At 42.7% G+C, this 20,095-nt stretch overlaps 2 protein-coding genes across 23 annotated transcripts in view; one reads left to right on the top strand and one right to left on the bottom strand.

Annotated features, from left to right (window-relative positions):
* The window catches only part of PIGL (phosphatidylinositol glycan anchor biosynthesis class L), a 68,834-nt gene extending 66,698 nt beyond the window's left edge, over positions 1–2,136 (bottom strand). For 5 of the 7 annotated variants that reach the window (XM_032319751.1, XM_032319753.1, XM_032319750.1 and 2 more), the window contains exon 1: positions 1,629–1,983. In XM_032319751.1, the coding sequence (XP_032175642.1) occupies positions 1,629–1,863 (235 nt within the window). In that variant the 5' untranslated portion in view covers positions 1,864–1,983. Of the gene's footprint in view, positions 1–1,628 lie in introns of all 7 variants that reach the window. The other 2 variants (XM_032319757.1, XM_032319755.1) reach the window with 2 other exon arrangements.
* A 298-nt stretch (positions 2,137–2,434) lies between these two features.
* NCOR1 (nuclear receptor corepressor 1) overlaps positions 2,435–20,095 on the top strand; it is a 154,621-nt gene continuing 136,960 nt past the window's right edge. For 14 of the 16 annotated variants that reach the window (XM_032319743.1, XM_032319737.1, XM_032319747.1 and 11 more), the window contains exon 1: positions 2,960–3,173. The gene's annotated coding sequence lies outside the window, so the exon portion shown is untranslated. Of the gene's footprint in view, positions 2,537–2,796; positions 2,881–2,959; positions 3,174–20,095 lie in introns of those variants that run through there. The other 2 variants (XM_032319728.1, XM_032319729.1) reach the window with 2 other exon arrangements.

Raw genomic sequence — 20,095 nt, forward strand, 5'->3', positions numbered from 1 at the left:
GGGCACGTTTTTGCATGGACATATTTTCAACTCCTTTGGATAAACACCAGGGAGGGTGACTGCTGGAAGGTTTGGTAAGAGCATGTTTAGTTTTTATAAGAAACTGCCAAACTAAGTCTCCCAAAGTGGGTGAAGCATTTTGCATTCCCACTACCAATGAGTAAGAGTTCTTCTTTCTTCACATCCTACGCATTTGGTATTGTCAATGCTGTGGCTTTGACCTTCTAATAGTGCACAGTGCACAGATTTTTTTTTCTTTTAAAAATGGCTCTTTTAGGGCGCCTGGGTGGCTCAGTGGGTTAAGCCGCTGCCTTCGGCTCAGGTCATGATCTCAGGGTCCTGGGATCGAGTCCCGCATCGGGTTCTCTGCTCCGTGGGGAGCCTGCTTCCTCCTCTCTCTCTCTCTGCCTGCCTCTCTGCCTACTTGTGATCTCTCTCTGTCAAATGAATAAATAAAATCTTTAAAAAAAAAATGGCTCTTTTAAACCTATAATTTCTTTTTTATTTATTTAAATCCAATTAATTAACATATGCACATACATTTCTAATAAATATTTGGTAGGGGCACCTGGGTGGCTCAATCTTGTAAGAGGCTGCCTTCTGCTGGGGTCATGATCTTGGGGTCCTAGGATCCAGCCCCCAGTAGGGCTCTCTACTCAGTGGGGAGTCTGCTTCTCTCTCACCCTCTGTTCGTCCCCACTGTGCTCTCTCTCTCTCTCGAATAAATAAAATCTCTTAAAAAACAGTAAAAAATAAATATTTGGTAAGGAAGCAAAAACTAATGTACAGTGAAAAATATAGTATTATATAAAATGGAGTATCTGTAAAAAAAAGTGTTGAAACAGAACTGTAATGACACACAACTAAGTGGGAAAAGAGGTTATGGGTATTTGTTAAAAATAACTTTATTGAGGTTTAATTTTACATACCCATTATCTATGTACAATTCAATGACATTTATACAGTTGGGCAAATATCACCAGTATCATGGTCAGTTTTTGTTTTCTCAGTCCATCTTTTCTGTATGATAAAGCAGGACTTACTCTTGGAGACGCCTCATCCCTCGAAGTTGGTGGAAATGAACTCTAAAATTATTTTCTAGTCTAATGATCTGAATCTCTCCCTTCAATTTGACATATGCAACGCTCTAGCACAAAGTGGATTTTAAAAGCCGCAGGAAGGTCCTGTGCTACCTTTCGGAGTAAAATGGCAAGGGTTGAGCCGGCACGCTACAGCCTAGATTGTTGGGTGTCCCACAGGAAGATCATTATTCTTGGTCCTTTAGCATATAAAGAGGTTCCACAGAACAACGAGTAGAGAGTCGCAGTTGCCAGCGGAAACGTAGGTATTAGATGCAAGAGATGTGAGCAGTTGTCTTGTGCTCCTCAATCCTGCTGGCAGCTAAGTACTCAACTGGGGACGACCCCCCACCCACCTGGGACGTTGACCGCTGCAGTCCACAGGCTGGGGCCACCCTCCTCCGTGAAGTGCCCAGAGAAGGGACCTTCGCTGTCCTCCCTTAGCTCCCTCAACTTAGCTTCCCTTCGGGGAGAGGCCCACTGAAATAGGTTGGCACTTGAATACGCATCATAGCCCCCGCTCCCAGCGACCCGCCTACAGCCTCCTACCTGCAGAGAAGCAGAGCAAAGACAGCCGGTGCCTCAGGCGGGCCAAGCCTAGCAAAGTGGGAGCAAAGAACATGGCTTCATCGTCGGGGTGCGCGATCACCAGGAGGGTCTTACTTCCACCTCCCGGGACGCCAGCCGGCTCCTGACTTCTCATTCTTTCCCAGGAGTCCCAAACCCAGAGGAAGCCCCACGCTACGACCGCAGCGACCAAACACAGAAAACCCACGGCTTCCATCCTCTCTGGGTGGCACTGCGCCTGCGCGGGAGGAAGGCTGCAGCACACCCAGCCTCCGGCGGGAAAACTGCAACCGCGGAAATTGCGTTCCGAGTTTCACTGTTCTGCCGACCAGCGGCTTTCAACGTTGGGCTCCTGTTACGGCTTTTGCAAGGACACCTCCCAACCATTCTTTATCTAGTTCTCTCTACTTTGTGGAGCATCTACGACGCTTTTGCCTTCTGGGTTTCGGAGACGAGCCCCTTGCTGTCCAGCTTTCTGCCCCTGTCCTTACAGTGCTCTGGGTTTAAAAAGAATTATTTGAAAACACCCGCCCTCCCTCTCTTGAATTCACTCCTCTCTTCAATTCACACTTTTGTGACTCATTTATTAAAACCCTAGACTTCCCCCTAATTATTTGGTCGGCCCCTTCTCCGAATGAACCGACTTGGTTTTTCCTTCTTCATTTTGGCATGGGGAGCGGTGGCTCCTCGGAGGGAAACGCACGCGGTGACGAGGAACCGTCCAGTGGTTTCCCCAAAAGAGTAAGACCGAGAGAGCGCACTTCGCGGTCGCCGAGAGCCACGGGCTCCTCCGACGGGTGACTTTAGATTAAGGAACGACATCACGGACAAATCAGCATCGTCTGACGTGCTGTGAAGTCCCGCTGCGAATTACAGCCGCAGACCCTTGGGTAGGTCGCCGTGCAGCCCTCCGGCTCCCAGCCCTGGGGACCTGACTTTCCTTCCCGCAGCCCGGGCCGAGGAGGCGGCGGCCGCCGCGCCGCGGAGGGCTCGCAGGGCCCGAGGCATGGCCTCGGATCCTTCCTTTTCCCACGGCCCGGGGAAGGCCCTGAGCGCGCGGCAGCCGGCCGGCTCGCGGCGAGCGCCCCGGCCCGAGGGCGCGATGGCAGCGCGCTGGGTCCGGCCAGGCACGGCGCGGCCCCGGCCCCGTCTTCGCTCGAGGGGACCGCCGCCGCCAGGCCGAGGGCAGAGCCGAGGGGACCCGGCGCGGGGAGGCCCAGGAAGCTCGGCCGAGGTAGGAGCCGCGCTCGGCCAGCGGAGGGAGTCGGTCTCCCAGCCCTCCGGAAGGAGGAGGAGCCGGCGCCGGAGCCGCCTTAGCGGCGGCCGCCGGAGTCAGGGGGGAGGGAGAGGGGTTGAGTCAAGATGGCGGCCAAGGTGGCGAAGCAGCAGCGGCGGCGGCGGCGGCGGCTGGAGTGAGCTCCCAGCTCGCCGCGCCGAGCGAGGGCCCGAGGTAGGGACCCGCGCCGGGGCCGCGTCCTGCTCCTCAGGCCCGGGGGCGCGCCGGCTACCACGCTCCGCCAGCTCCTGGTGAGTAGGCCACGGCGCCCGCAGCCCCGGCCTCCGGGCCCCCAGCTCGCTCCCTGGGCTTCCGAGGGCTCCTAGGGCGCGGCCGCCGGAGCGGCTTCTCGGTCCAGCGAGGGGCGTCGCGGGCCCGTATAGGTCGGGTCCGCCGCGGACGCCCGGGCTCTTCCCCTCGGCTGCCCGGGGCGAGTCGGGCGCGGCGGGGAGCTGGGGCTGGGCGAGTGGAAGAGGCTTATGGAGTTTGGAGGAAGAATGGGCTGCGGCCGGCCGGGTGTCCTGTGGGGAGGGGGCGTGCGGAGTCCTGCGGGCCGGGCCGAGAGAGCCGGGGAGGGCCGGGGGAGCCCAGGTGGGGCCGGCACAGGTGGCGGGCCTGGGCTCGCTCCGAGGCGGATGTTGGTGGCCGTCTCGGGAGGTGTGGAAGGGCTTCGGGAGGGTGACAGCGATGGACAAGTGCGTGGAGAGCAAAGTAGTCTCACCTTCTAAGCAAACCCCTTCGGGGTGTAATGGCGAAGGGTGGGTTGTGGTGGAGATGGCAAAGATCGGAACGTCTGCCTTCTGCCTTTTATTATCGCTGTTTTACTGGGTGAAGTCGGTGAATTCTCATTTATAGAGGAAGAGGGATTTGAGAAACTGTAATTGAGAAGCTGGTCTTCTGGGAGAGCGGACTGAATTCTTCGATTGGACTGGATTAGGTGTAGTCGTTATTAGAGGTGGACGTGCGAGTAAGTGATGTTTGTGAAAAGTGTTTGCTCGGGAAGCGTCAGTTTTCTTTTACTGATGGTGCATGCTATGGCGCCACTTCAGCAGAGTTAACCTTGGAGAGCAGTGGTACAGGTAGTTCTAATCTTTGGGATTAGTGTACTCACCTGTATCAGATTTGCTTCCCTGGGCATGTCCTAATTAACATGGAAATTTGCGTTCCTTGTGTGCATTTTGGTGAGGCAATGAAGAGAGGCGGAACCCTGAGCCAAGAGCAACAGGCCCGGGATTTAAAAATGACTACAAACACTCATTCTCTTTCGTTCAACATGTCTTGATCCATAGCTCGTGCCAGTAGATCCCATGGAATTGTCCTTTTCCATAACTGAAGGTCCGTTGGCATTATTTAATTTTTAATAGTTAAAAAAAAAATGTCTTAGCATGCCCTTTCATAAAGACACTTATTGGGTGAACCAAGTGGCCTAGGCTCAGGAGCAGATAGAACAATTTTATTGTCTTACTTAGAAATGGGTAAAAATTACCGAAGAAATAAACACAAGTTGTTGGAGGAAGAAACTGTTTGTATTTGCTTATTCTGTTAGATCCGGTGGAAGCTTATATTTATTTATTTTAACATTTATAATACACAGTGGCCTTGCCTTGCTTTAAGCACACCTGTCAGTGGAAATCAAGGTTAACACGCATATATATATAAATAATATGCACATGCTTACATACATACATAAGGATGGGATTACTTGCAATACCAAAATACTCTTTCCTTTTGCAAAAGCCTTGCCATATGTTGAACTACTCCCCCAGTGAAAATACAATCAGGACATGAGTCCTGATTCTTCCTTTTACTATTTGACATTTTGGAACATGATCAATCTTTCTTTGCTTCCATTTCTTGGTCTATGATAGTAGGAAGGCATCCACTCTCCTAGGGCTGGCTGCTGTGATCTTAAGAGAGTTAATAGTTATGAAATTGCTTTAAACAGAAAGGGTTATGTTTCTGTGAGGTAGTAACAACTTCCTTTGCACTCCTCTGAAATGCTTATCTGCACATCTCCCATGGCGTTCACACACACTTTCTACCTTGTATTTAGGTATTTCCGAACTAGTTTTATCTCTTCTTGAGATCAGAATGGGCCCTTCTCCGATTTTATCTTTGTTTGAGGCACTATGTAGGATTTTATTTTATTTTTAGGATATTGGCACTGCAAATGTTTGTTGAATGAATAAACATTGTATTCTAATTAGAAAAATCTGTTCACATTACACCTTAACCTAAATAGGCCTGTTACCCACTATGAAATATCTGTATAGCTGTGATTCCCTCCATGGCCTCTTAGGAAGATCTATTTTATTTTATTTTATTTTTTTACTTTTTAAAGATTTTATTTATTTACTTGATAGAGATCACAAGTAGGCAGAGAGGCAGGCAGAGAGACAGGAGGAAGCAGGCTCCCCGCTGAGCAGAGAACCCGATGCGGGGCTCGATCCCAAGACCCTGGGATCATGACCTGAGCCAAAGGCAGTGGCTTTAACCCACTGAGCCACCCAGGCGCTCCATGGAAGATCTATTTTAAGCTGAATTTCTTGTTGGATTTAATCAGACAGTAAAACTTAAGTATTCTGTGTGTTCACATAATTTTTTTTTTAAGAAATTGCTTGAAAATAACTTATGTTTCTTTGAATTTAACTGAGTAAAATTTGGTTCCAACGCTAGGTAAATGTAGTCAAGTTTTTGTAAGCTTTTTTTTAAACTTTGGGAAGTGGAGAGATTTTCTTACCATTACTGCAGTAGGAAGCAAAGGCTTTTGAATAGGGCAGGCATAGATGTAGGTAAATTTCAGGCTATTTGTTACTCAGGTTTTGGTTTTGTTTTTTTGAGTGTGTTTTGTTATTCAGTTTTAATTGTATTTCGGATGTCTTATTTGCAAGTTTAAATTCTTACTGATGCCTGGGAACTGTGGAAGTCTGGTGTAATTAGTTACTTCTGTTTCTTTTCTTCAGATGTTGCATTTTTCTAGAATACCTTCCAAAGAAGTAGTAAAGCTTGACCAGATTTATTTTCTATGGACACATTTGTGGATTAGAGATTCATATGTAGTTCATTCACTTGTTCAACTGGTGTGACGTGCCTTTTATGTTCAGGGTACATTACTAAATGCTGTAAAGGTATAAAGTTGAGCAGATCAGTTATGTGCACAAATAAGTTAGTTAGGATTGCCTGTTATTTTGCCTTTTTCAGGTTTGAGGATGCAAGAAGTACATTTAGATTGATGGTTAAGAAAACTTTATTTTCTTCTGTCGGGACTTAGGAGTATTGAAAAGCCATGAAAAGCTTCTGTCATGTAGCAATAAGTGTATGTAGGGCATCTGTTTTTTATTTGGTATTCTTGTGATGGTGGTTTCCCTTGAACATTTTTACTGTTCTTCTACCATTTTTTCTACCCTAGAAGCTTGTGTGGTCAAAATATTAGTTGGGTAGTGTTCAGATCCAACATACTTCTTTTTTTTTGTTTTTGTTCGTTTGTTCTTTTTGCATTTGAGAGTGAGACCATACAAAGCCATGTTAATGTTCTTATGGAGTTCTTCAAGTTGGACTCCTGTGTGTGCTGTTCCTTTTACTTAAAAGTGATCGCAGACACCCCCAAACCCACAAGACCCCGCCCCCAACCCCACCTACATTGGTTAAAATTAAATGCTAATAATTTATAGAAATTATAGGATTTAGATGACAATACATAGTAAAACTAGATAATAATAGACTAGATACTCTAGTCTTATTTTACTTGTGGATAAACTGAAGATCACGGAAGTGAGGTGATTTCCCTAAATTGTTGCAGTTGGCCAGTGGTAGGATCCAGGCTTTTGACATCCAATGTAGGACTCATCCATTCCACCATCTCATGCATAGGATGATTCAGTGTTATGATTGATAATTAGAACAAAAATCGAGTGGATGGGGAAAGGGAGATAACTTACTCAGCTTAGGTATTGAGTTTATCTTAACTTTAAATTTCCTCAGTGAAAATATAGTTTGAAAAAAATTAGTATTGATCTACATCAGTAATATGATCACTGTTAATTATTTGGTTTGCTTAGTTTTTAATCTATGATGAGTATCTTCCTAAACAAAAATGTCTGAGATGATCTGGACCTAGTGATATTTTATGGAATTTAAGTTTTACAGTAATAGAAATTGTATTAGGTCGATGGTTAGGAACTTCTGAGACCCAAACAGGCTAAATTACTTTATAAATTAACTATTGCTTCCTTTACTTTCATTCTTTTTTTTTTTTTTAAAGATTTTCTTTATTTATTTGGGATAGAGAGAAGAGAGCACAAGCAGGAGGGCGGAGGGGCAGAGGGAGAAGGAGAAGCAGGCTCCCCACCCAGCTGGGAACCCGATGCAGGGGCTGGAACCCAGAACCCAGAGATCATGACCTGAGCTGAAGGTAGATGCTTAACTAATTGAGCCACCTAGACACCCCCTTGCTTCACTTACTTTCAAACTTCTGGACTTTTTTTTTTTTTTTTTTAAAGATTTTATTTATTTATTTGACAGAGAGAGATCACAAGTAGGCAGAGAGGCAGGCAGAGAGAGAGAGAGAGGAGGAAGCAGGCTCCCTGCTGAGCAGAGAGCCCGATGTGGGACTCGATCCCAGGACCCTGAGATCATGACCCGAGCCAAAGGCAGCGGCTTAACCTACTGAGCCACCCAGGCGCCCTTTTTTTTTTTTTTTTTTTTAAATAAGAGGGACTTCAGTTGTTAAATAAAAGCTTTGATAAATAGCATGAATATGAAGTGTATTTTTAAAAAATTTTTTAATCTATTTGGCGGACAGAGATCACAAGTAGACAGAGAGACAGGCAGAGAGAGAGGGGGAAGCAGGCTCCCTGCTGAGCAGAGAGCCTGATTCGGGGCTTGATCCCAGGACCCTGGGATCATGATCTGAGCCTAAGGCAGAGGCTTAACCCACTGAGCCACCCAGGCACCCCATGAAGTGTATTCTTAATGCTGTGTTGAAAAGAACACGTGTAATGGAAAGAATCAAGATGCCCTTCAATGGACGAATGGATAAAGAAGATGTGGTCCATATACACTATGGAGTATTATGCCTCCATCAGAAAGGACGAATACCCAACTTTTGTAGCAACATGGATGGGACTGGAAGAGATTATGCTGAGTGAAATAAGTCAAGCAGAGAGAGTCAATTATCATATGGTTTCACTTATTTATGGAGCATAACAAATATCATGGAGGACAAGGGGTGTTAGAGAGGAGAAGGGAGTTGGGGTAAATCGGAAGGGGAGGTGAATCATGAGAGACTATGGACTCTGAACAACAATCTGAAGGGTTTGAAGTGGGGGGGGGCGTGGGAGGTTGGGATACCAGGTGGTGGGTATTATAGAGGGCATGGATTGCATGGAGCACTGGGTGTGGTGAAAAAATAATACTGTTTTTCTGAAAATAAATAAATTAATTAAAAAAAAAGAAAAGAACACGTGTAGTATTAGTTTTCTATAGGTACTTACGCTGTAAAATTTAAAGAAAGAAGCGTATGTTCTTTTTCAACTGATATCCTCACACGAGTACTGAAGCATGTCATTCCACTCGGGCTGTTAGATAATATGCCTGTTTAGCCTAATGTGATTTACTTCTGAAATCTACCACATCTAAATTCTGCCTTTTTTTTTTAATTCTGCCTATTTTTTGAGGGTTTAATCACATATTACTTTAGCCAGGAAGTCTTCCTCCTACTCCCTGTTCTCCAAAGATGTGTATTTCTCGTTTTGGAAGTTCTTAGTGCTTTACTTATGCCTCTATTATAATATCATAGTTATTTAGGTACATGTCCATTTAGTCCCTGTTAGACCATAAGCCCATTGTGGGCATGTCTGTATCTCATGTCTAGCCCAGCTTCCAGAATAACATTGTACCCAGAAAGTGTGTAATAGAAATTTGCTAAATGCATAAAAAACCTAAGTGCTAGATTTTTTTTTTTTAAGATTTTATTTATTTATTTGACAGACAGAGATCACAAGTAGGCAGAGAGGCAGGCAGAGAGACAGGAGGAAGCAGGCTCCCCACTGAGCAGAGAGCCCGATGCGGGGCTCCATCCCAGGACCCTGGGATCATGACCTGAGCCGAAGGCAGAGGCTTTAACCCACTGAGCCATCCAGGCGCCCCTAAGTGCTAGATTGTTGAAGAAGCTGACTGATACACATGTGGGAACTTGGTGAATAGTTTATGTAAATTTAAAGTTTTAAAAAAAATTTACAGCAGGCAGAGTGAGAGGGAGAAGCAGGCTCCCTGATTCCAGACTTGATCCTGGAATCATGACCTGAGCCCAAGGCAGCCACTTAACCAACTGAGCCACCCAGGCTTCCCAGTTTATGTAAACTTAAAAACAGATAGAAATTTACCAGCATCAGCGAGAGAAAAAAAAAGTATAATCTGTGAATTATCAAATCATTTAAGAAATATTTTTGTCAGTTTACTGGGATTTTGGGGAGAAAGAGAAAGGATGGGATTGGGTCATCTGACTGTATTTGCAAATAATGGTAGAACAAGCATATGTGTGTATAGATATATATATCTATACACACACACACACGGAATTTTGGAGTAGTTTCAGTGGTTGGAAAAAATTGTGAATTAGTGAAGTAGCGTTATTGAAGAATACCTTTGAAGGGTTCCCTTTGAAAGAATAGTGCTGATTAGTTTTATATCAAAAATTAAATCTTTAGGCCACCTGGGTGACTCAGTGGGTTAAGCCTCTGTCTTCGGCTTAGGTCATGGTCCCAGGGTCCTGGGATCGAGCCCCGCATTGGGCTCTCTGCTCAGCAGAGAGCCTGCTTTCCTTTCTCTCTCTCTGTCTGCCTCTGCCTACTTGTGATCTCTGTCTGCCAAATAAATAAATAAAATCTTTAAAAAAATTTAAATCTTTAAGTAGACTAGTCAAGAGCAGAGGAAAAGTCAAGATGACCAAGTTATTTTGACTCACCCCACCGTCTACTTGGAGGAATAAAATTTGGGCTGGGCTTTTTGTTTTCATTTTTGTTTTTGTTTGGTTATATATGAATAACCTGATATCAAACCAGAATAAGTTGAGGTTACATTTTTCTAGGAAAATTTGACACTTAGTTTTGCTCTGAGGGTCACCGTTCTGGTTACAGTTTGCCTCTTTCTATTTAACTGACAGACTCTACTTGACATTTTTGTTGTCACGGACCATTCAAAGTCAGAGTATTTGTTTTAGGCAGTTCATTTCTATTGGCAATAGTGTACAGATTTGTATAACTTGGAAATATTTGTTTTAAATTGTAACCATCATGTCTTTGAACTGTATTACTTTTGATTAGGTCCTTTTAATTCAGTTTTGAATTACAATAACGTTTATGTATTTGGAATGAAACCAAAACTTGTGCTTTCTAGGAGTTACAGCCTAAAATATACACAGTGTAAATATACCAGATGTAGGGAGTATATAGTCCATTAACTCTGTGTGTGTGGGTGCATATGTGTTGGGGGAAGAGGGAAAGAGAGGGAAGGAGGGAACGAAACAGAGCAGGAGGGGAAGGGTGGAAGGAAAAGTTGCTGTATATTCACATAGAGCCATTTTAATTGAGTGAAGGAGGTTGTGTTATTTTAGAATCTTTGTTTCATCTATTGTAAGTAATATGTTGTTTTACAGAAGTATATAGAGAAGTTGAAAGTACCACTTCCTAGATACAATCTTTTAAGTGTTGCATATTCTTTCAGATTTTTTGTGTGTGTGTGTGTGTAATTTCCTGTGTTACAGGATCATAATATATTGTTCTTTCATGTATTCCCGCTAAGTGTTGGAATATTTAGAGCTACTTCTGTCATTAATGGCTTCATAGTATTGTTTATGAAAATACCATGATTTGTTTAATCTATTTATGGCTACTGGTGTTGTTTAGTTTTGTTCTGTTTTGTTTTTCAGAAAAACAAAGCTGAGGTGAATTATTTGTGTGTATTTACTTTGTGTACTGGTGCAGGTAACTTTGTAGGATGGATTCTGGAAGTAGAGTTGCTGTTACCTCCATAGTATAGGTTTGGAAAGATACTGATACAAGTGTATGGGTGTGCCCCAAACCCTGGCCAGTAGTGGATGTTACAAATGAAAACATTTTGAAAATTTAAAGGGTGTGGGGGGGGAGTGATTATAATTGGCTTTTTATCAATTAGTACTGAGGTTGAAATTTTTTTTTATGAGGGGAATTGTATTTCCTTTATAATTGCCTCCTTTTGGTTATTTTTCGATGGAAGAGTTTGGTTCTTTTCAGATTGATTTGAAGAGCTCTATATATTAAGGCATTCACTTTTTTCAGACATGTGCACAGTCTCCTCCCCTCCCCCAAGCTATTCTTTTGTGTGTTTGTTTTTGAGAGAGAGGGAAAGAGACAGGCAGGGGGAGGGGCAGAGGGACAGAGAATCTGAAGCAGGCCTCATGCCTGAGCCAAAATCAAGAGTTAGGACATTCAACGGACTGAGCCATCCAGGTGCCCCTCCCCTTTGTGTTATTATGTAGTCTGATATACCCCGTCCTGCGCTGTGCTGACTGTGTGACCTTGGGCACATTACCTAACCTCTCTAAGCCTTAGTTTCCTTATTTCAAAAATTATTATTATTATTATTTTTTAAAGATTTTATTTACTTATTTGACAGACGGAGATTACAAGTAGGCAGAGAGGCAGACAGAGAGAGAGGAAGGAAAGCAGGCTCTCTGCTGAGCAGAGAGCCTGATGCGGGCGGGGCTCGATCCCAGGACCCTGGGATCATGACCTGTGCAGAAGGCAGACCCTTAACTGACTGAGCCACCCAGGCGCTCCTAGTTTGTTTATTTTTATACTGGAGATAATGGAAGATAACATTTAGCACAGAGGCTGACACATAGTAAGTAAATAATAAATGTTAGCTGTCTTCATTAGTAGTCCATGTATGGCTTCTGGGTTTCATGCTCTACTTAGAAAAATATGCTAAAATTTAAAATATTCACTTATCTATCAAACTAAAAAAAGTAATGTGAGTAATATTATTGCACAGTATGCTACTGATTGTTTTAAAGAGGAAAAATAATGTATACATATTTACTTGTATGTTATAGGATATTTCTGAATGAAACCCAAGAAACTGGTAATGTTGGTTGTTGTAAGAACTGAGTCACTGAAGCATGTAAGAAGAGAGGAAGACTTGACCGTATGCCTTTTTGTATTTTTTAGACAAAGAAGTCCCCAGATTTTTTTTTTTTTTAAAGATTTATTTATTTATTTATTTGACAGAGAGAGAGAGAGATCACAGTACACAGAGAGGCAGGCAGAGAGAGAGAGAGGGAAGCAGGCTCCCAGAGAGCCTGATGCAGCACTCGATCCCAGGACCCTGAGATCATGACCTGAGCCGAAGGCAGCGGCTTAACCCACTGAGCCACCCAGGCGCCCCTAGAAGTCCCAAGATTTTAATGGAACTTTCATTTTTTTTTTTCTTTCCTATTTTTTCACTTCTTATTTTTTTGATCCATCTGGAATTTCTTTCTAGGGTAGGAAATGAAGTAGAGAGATTTGGGGAATATACATGTGTATGTTTTCTCCTCCAGGTAGTTAGCCAGTTGTGTGAGCACTGTTCAGTCAGCCTTTGGTCCACTGATTAGATTTGCAACTTTCGTCGTTTACTAAATATGTTCAGAACTGTTTCTATTTATTATGTTCTTGATCGAGATATCTTTTAAATTGATGTTTCATAATTTTATTATTTACTTACTTTTTAAAAAGTTATTTCAGTAAGAGAGAGTGTGGAGGGTGCATTTGGGGAGTGGGGGAGTAGGCAGAGGAAGAGGGAGAGAGAACTTCAAGCCAAGTACCTACTGAACGTGGAGCCTGTCATGGGGCTTTATCTCACAATGACCTGAGGTGGAACCAAGAGTTGGTTGCTTAACTAACTACACCACCCAGGTGTCCCAGATTTATAATTTTAAAGCTGATAGGTTCCCTCTTCAATACTCTGGTTTTTTTCCCTAAGCTCTGATAATTCTGGTCCGTGTATTCTCCCAGATGAACTTTTGAATTATTCTGTGATGCTCAGTAAGACATCTTCCTGGGATTTTTATGGGGAATACTGCATATTGACTAGAAATACCAAAAATTTATAGGTTAATTTTGGAAGATTGACTTTATGTACTTCCTCTTCTTTCAAATAGACTTTTTTATGTTCTTCAGTAGGTCTTCAAACTTTTCAAATAAGTTCTATCCATTTCTTCTTCTTTTTAAAGATTTTATTTATTTATTTAACAGAGAGAGAGAGCGACAGAGAGCGCGTGAGCACGCGAGCGCGTGCATGCATAAGCAGGGGGATAAGTAGAGGGAGAGGGAAAAATAGGCCCTCCATTGAGCAGGGAGCCTAACGTGGGGTCAGTCCCAGGACCCTGGGATCATGACCTGAGTTGAAGGCAGATGCTTAACCAGCTGAGCCACCCGCATGCTGCTCTTCTTTTGTTCAAAAAATATGGTAGGGAGTCAAACAGTTTATATTCTAGTGGGGGAGGACAGAGTATAATGAAATAAAACAGACAAATCCATTTCAGGTTGAGATTCATTTATAAAGGAGAAAAAAAAGGCTTATGTGGTTGAGAATACCTAATGGGAACCCACTTTATAAAAGTGGTTGGGAAAGGCCTTTCGGAGATGACATTGGAACTGAAAGGCTAAGTTTGATAAAAAAAGGAGTCAGCCACTTGAATGAGCCAGGAAGAGCATTCCAGGCAGAGAGTAAAGAAGGACAAAGTCCTGAGGCAAGTCAGGTCCTGGCTCAGGATGAAGGGACTGGAAGGAAGCTCATGTTGCTGGGACCTACTGAGCAATCTGGAGAGGAAGCAGGCCAGATCAGGTGGGGCCTTGTGGGCCAGAGTGAGAAGTTGGGATTTTATTTAAAGAGTGTGGTGGCCCCCTGGAGAGTCTTAAGCAGAAGAGTGACATGTTCTGATTTATGTTTTAAAGAGATCATACAGCTTTTTGAGTGGAGAGAAGTATTAACGTGGGAGGTCCAGTTAGGGTTCTTTTTTTTGTAGTAAGAAGTGAGGGTGAGGGTAGTGGAGATGGAGAAGTGTGAGGGGCTTGGGGTGGGTCTGTGGAAGGAAGAACAGGACTTACTATTGGAATGGGTGTTACTGACAGCTAAGTGCTGTTAGGTGCTGGGGAGGCCATGTGAGCAAATCAGAGTTGGTCCCTGCCCTCATATGCATCTGGTGGCTTTGTTTTTTGTATAGAATTTCAATAAATTTTAAGTCAATTGCTTTTTTTCTACCTTATTGTGGTGTATGCCTTAGAAATAGTCTGTTAAGTAGCCTTGTTTGATTTTGCTTCATAACCTGTAGCAGTCTCTGTTAGTGGGTCAAGGGGGAGACAGCACCATAGGATCTTTAAGAGATCTGTTTCTGAGTTAAAAACAAACCAACCTTGGGGAAGTTACTCAGGCTCTCAAAAGCTGTAATTAGGAATAATAATGGAACTAGTTTTAGGTGAGCTTGCAGGCCAAGCTCTTAATATACTGCCTAGTACGTAATAAAGACTCAGTGAATGGTAACTTTAAAAATTCTTCTTAGTTGTCATCCTGTCTATTAATTCTGCAGTATATTTATTTCTTCTCCCCCGCCCTTTTCTTTTTAAGATTTTATTTATTTATTTGACAGAGACACAGCGAGAGAGGGAACACAAGCATGGGGAATGGGAGAGGGAGAAGCAGGCTTCCAGTTGCGGGGCTCGATCCCAGGATCCTGGAATCGTGACCTGAGCTGAAGGCAGATGCTTAATGACTGAGCCATGCAGGCGCCCCAGTATATTTATTTCTTATAGTTGCTGGAATGAATGTTGCTCAGAGAATCGGTTCAGTATAGTGCAGCTGTACCACATAGTTCTCAGTTGCGTTGTTGTCTACTACTGCTGTCTTGGGAAATTTTTCTTTTCTCACTTTATGTAGGATGAAAGCAGCCCCCCCCCCCCCCCCCCCCGCAAGTTTAGGAGTTATTTGTTGAATGCCCGTATTAGAGTAATCAAATAATTATGCCTTTACTAATGTTTCTTTTAACATCATACTTGATTGGGGTCAGATAGTTGAACCCGAAAGGCCTTTTTTTCTTTAGCTCTCATTCATCTGTCTTCTAAATGAGGTGTTCGGAAGAGCCTACAAGTAAAATAAATACTTTGTTAATGGCCTTCCCACAGAGTAGCTCCTTTGTTTGTTTGTTTGTTTGAGGGACGAATGCCTCAGTTTATTTTACAGGAGAAATTTTAGTTGTGAATTCAGCACCTCTCCAACCTCATACAAATTACAGAATCCACTTGATTACTAGGGTTTCTGCTCAAGACTGGCCTCTGAGATGGGCTCAGGAGGTCTGCTTTCTTTTTCAAAAAGATTTTATTTAATTGAGAGAGAGAGAGCGGAAGAGAAAGGGAATGAGTGTGGGGGGGTTGGGGTGCAAAGGGAGGGGGAGAAGTAGGCTCCCCGATTGAGCCAGGAGCCCGGGATCATGACCTGAGTTGAAGGCAGATGTTTAACTGACAGAGCCACCCAGGCGCCCCAGGAGGCCCACTTTCTTTAAGTCATGGCCAGTCTGGAGAGCCTTAGGTAGCTGGGCTATCACAGGGGGTGGCCCTTAGCCTCTCCTTGCTTAAAATACTTTTGGGTTTGGACTAGAGCTGGGCTGCTTTATGAGAATTAGTGTGACCTGATTTGTCTCAGGTTAATAACTAATATTTTGTCACCTGCGGTATCACAGAAGCCATTCTTCTATCCCATACTTTTGTATCAGAAGGTTTTATTCTTTGATCATTTAAAAGAAAATTGAATTGTGTATTTTGTAGGGTCCTTTTTTTTTTTTTTTGCTTTGGTAAAACATGGGCTTCTCCTCTGTTGTGACCGTTGGTGTATTCATTCTTGCTTATCTGGAGAGGCATTTGCAGTCCCGCCACAGTGAAGTATATTTTTAGCTATTTTTTCCAAGATAGCTTAGGCCACCTTGAAAACCTGTCCAAGTACATTTTGGTTATGCAAAGATTGTAGGCCAAAAGCCAGGAGTTCCTGGTGAGAGGGAATTGGACTTTTATTTTTGGGGTGGGGAGGGATTTTTTTTGAAATTTTGTTGATGCAAGAGAAGTTTCCTGTTGAGTAAATTGATGTCTGTCTTTTTTACTTTTATAGGGGAAGATTAAAAAAGGAATTTAGACCAGTTTCATTTTACTATGTTTTATTGCCTGTTTACAAAACAAACGAGACTAGTTTGGGGTTTATTCATAAAATTCAGATGAAATGTGGGGTGGCTGCGTGGCTTAGTTAAGCATATGACTCTTGATTTTGGCTCAGGTCGTGATCTCTGGGTGGTGGAATTGAGCCCCCCTGTGTCAGACCCTGAGCTGAACATGGAGCCTGTTTAAGATTCACTGTCCCTCACCCCTCCCCCCCTTTAAAAAAATGCCAATGGAATGTGCTCTTCTCACTTATAATGCATCTACTTTTAGTATATTCTCATCCTATAATATTGTTATATAGTTAATGTTATGAGGGGATTGTGCATAAAACTTTGACTAGGTTTCATAAAAATTCATGAATCAGGAATGTAACTAACCCCAAGGTAGTGAGTTTTGGTGCTAAGGACTGAATTTAAAATTTTGAAACTACCACTTAAGGTCTCCTTTTCCCCTTCAGCCTTAACGTTAAACTGAATTCTTGTAAAAGAGGTATCTTGGTGAGCCCTGACTGGAGTGAGGGCAGAAGGCAGGACTTGTTTGGGGGGACCGAAGAGGTAGCTTGTGAAGGTCCCCATTCTCATTGAATCGGAGTATTTCTCCTCCGTGGGTTTTATACATTTGGCTCCACGTAACATATTTAAAAAGAAAGAGTCTGGTTAAAAAACAAAAACAAGGGATGCCTGGGTGGCTCAGTCGGTTAAGCGGCTGCCTTTGGCTCAGGTCATGATCCGAGGGTCCTGGGATCAAGTTCCTCATCAGGCCCCTTGCTCAGTGGGGAGCCTGCTTCTCTCTTTGCCTCTCTGTCCCTCTGTCTGCCACTCTGCCTGCTTGTGAGCTCTCTTTCTCTCTCTCTCTCTGACAAATAAATAAAATCTTAAGAAAAAAAAACCCAAAACAACTATTGCTCTCAACTATTGCTTTGTGTCTTATGGGTAAGTTTTGAGAGGGAAGACATAGTGGTCTCCAGGCTGCCCCTCTTGTGGCCAGGAGTAGGGCCTGCTTTGACCCATGTGTGCCAGAGGGGCTAATCTCTGATTTTGCTGATGTTTTCTTGCCAGCTGTGTTGGGCTGATAGTACCTGAACTCTGTTTTATTTTTGAGAAAGTTAAGTTAAACTTCACTAAAATCACATCACAAAACTAGGATATCATGAAGGATTCCTGACAAAAGGGAAACATGGACAAATTGTGCTTGAGTGACACTGAATTAGGTGTTGAACTCAGGATTCATCGTTGCTGAAAATCAGAATACAGACACAACACCAGTATGATGTGGGTGTGTCATCATGTAGACCACTGTTGGAAAAAATTTGGATGACCTTGAGCTAAGATCTTTCCTTTTGCCTCTCCATTCCATTTATAGCTTTATTTACTTAAGATGTCTGTGTTGGGAGGAGAGCTCAGAGATAGATCATGTAAGCATTTCTTTTTTTTCTTTTCCTTAAGATTTTATTTTTAAGTAATCTCCACATCCAGTGTGGGGCTCAAACTTAGAATCCTGAGATCAGATGGGTCACAAGCTCCACTGACTGAGCCAGCCAGGCGCCCCAGATCATGGAGACATTTCTTAGGGTTTTAGAGCATAATTACATGCAAAACATTTATGAAATATTTCTGAACACTCACATTGTGAAAAACTCTATAGCAATAGAAAGAATGAAGAAGCTCTTTGTAGCCTCATGACAATGATTGCTATATTGAAAAAGATACATTCAGTGATTAAAGCAGGGCTGTAGAACAGTATGTATCTACCGTGCTGCCATATATGTAGGGAGGGGTGTGTGTGTGTGTGTGTGTGTGTGTGTAGGATATTTCTAAAGGATACTTTAGAAACTAGTACCTGCGGTTGCCTTCTGGAAGGACAATGGAGCTGGGGGATCAGGGTGAGAAGATTTTCCTTTTTGCCTTCTGTGGGTACTTTTACAAACTCTAAAATCATACACACAATAATACCTATTTCCAAAAACAAAACAAATGCCAACCCCACCAAGAACCTCATGTGTTGACTCTTCCCCTCCTCCCGGAGCACATGTAGGTACACAGGAGGGGAGTGTTGTGTAGTTTGAGTGTGCGGCTCTTGCACTGCTGCAGTTAAGACCTTTTGTACAGTGTGTGTGTCCTTAGCGTGTGTACCAAAATTGCTGGATTGTAAAAGGGTGGCATTTCAGATCAGTGTGGAAAGACAGATGTGTTCAGTAAGAGTTTTGTTGGGATACTTAGCTGTCAATTAGTGAATAAAATACAACTAGATCCCTACCTTACCATTTTTTGGAAAAAAAATTTGGTTATTATGGACTAGGTATATATGTGTGTATACACATACACACACGCATATACATACATACACACACCTTAAAGGAGTACACGGGGAAGGTAGAGAATATTTTTTTACTTTGGAGTAGAAAAGGTCTTCAGGTGAAAGAAATTGTGAACTCTGGATGAAAATATTTGTAACATAAAGATAGAAAGGGGATTCATATTCAGAATATTCAGAGGGAAATATTTCGGTTTCAAGACCTGTACCAGCAAAACCACAGGCTGATTTCCCTCTGCCTCTTGTCTGGCCTCTACCCCTCCCACCCCCTTGTTCTCCTCAGGCCGCCTCGCTTTGCCTTAGGGCCTCTGTGGTTCCTCTCCAAGGATTGCGCTTGTCTCTTGTTCTCATCTTTCAAGCTTTGGCTCAAAAGTCATCTTAGAATATAATTTGTTATCCAAACTGGGACAGTTTTGAGAAGGAAATGGAGCATAATTAATAACTGCACTGGGACAATAGCTATAAATTGGGTCTGTTTCAGGAAATCAGGGCAAAGGGTCAGCCTAGCTGAGATTGGCTTTCTGTGATCACCCCATCAGAAATGTCTCCCTTATCCCTTCTCTTCCATCCTGTTTTATTTATAGCCCCTCAGTTCATCATGTTATGTCTTGATTATTGTCTGTGTCACTTCACAATAAGAGGACATGTTGCAGTCGCTATACTGTGCCAGTGTTTAGAACCAGGTTGGTATGTAGTAGTGTACTCCTCAATAGATACTTGTTGGGTATGTGACATTTCTGCCTTTGGTCTTAAAATCTTGTGAAGATATGATAGACATACTGAAAAATTAGATAGAAATGTTATATACAAATCATACTTTTATAAAACAAAATGTTCTCATGTTTGTGGACATTTTGTGGCGTACTCTATATGAAATTTCCCATTACCTAAACATTTAAAAAACAATTTCTAGGGGCGCATGGGGGGCTCAGTCAGTTAAGCACCTGCCTTTGGCTCAGGTCATGATCTCAGGTCCTGGGATCAAGTTCCCTGTTGAGCTCTCTGCTCAGCAGGAGTCTGCTTCTCCCTCTCTCACTCCTTTGATGCTCTCCCTCTTTCTCCATTTAAAGATTTAAATAAAATCTTAAAAAAATATAAAGAACGATTTTCTGAGCTGATGTATTGGATGTTTAGGATAGTTCCTTGAGGAACATCTCAGGCATTCATCTTTAGGTATCTCTGTATTGAATAATCAGATGAATTCCTAGAAGTGGAATCGCTGTGGTAGAGGATATGTGTATTTTCAAGGCTCACAGTGTATATTGCTATCCTTCTTTAGAGAGTGATTAGTACCCATTTTACCTATACATCAGTACTCTGTGAAATAGTGCTTTTTTCTCCAAACTGTCACCATTACTAGGTATTATTTTTAAAGTTTTGCCAGTTTGGGAAAAATTATTTATTTATTTATTGTGATTATTGATGAAATTGGTGTCATTAATTTTATTTCCTTTGCTAATCCCATATTTCTGTCATGTCTTATATTTCTGTTATGCTCATTTTTTCCCTTATTCATTTGTAAGAAATAGTTTGTTACATCAAAATTTCACTAGTTTACTTTTTTCTAGTTTTCTTTTTTTCTTAAATATTCTTTTCTTTCTTTTTTTTTTTTTTAATTAAGCTCTGCATCCAGTGTGGGG

This window comes from Mustela erminea, chromosome 18 (genome assembly GCF_009829155.1).
Source record: "Mustela erminea isolate mMusErm1 chromosome 18, mMusErm1.Pri, whole genome shotgun sequence".
NCBI lineage: Eukaryota > Metazoa > Chordata > Mammalia > Carnivora > Mustelidae > Mustela > Mustela erminea.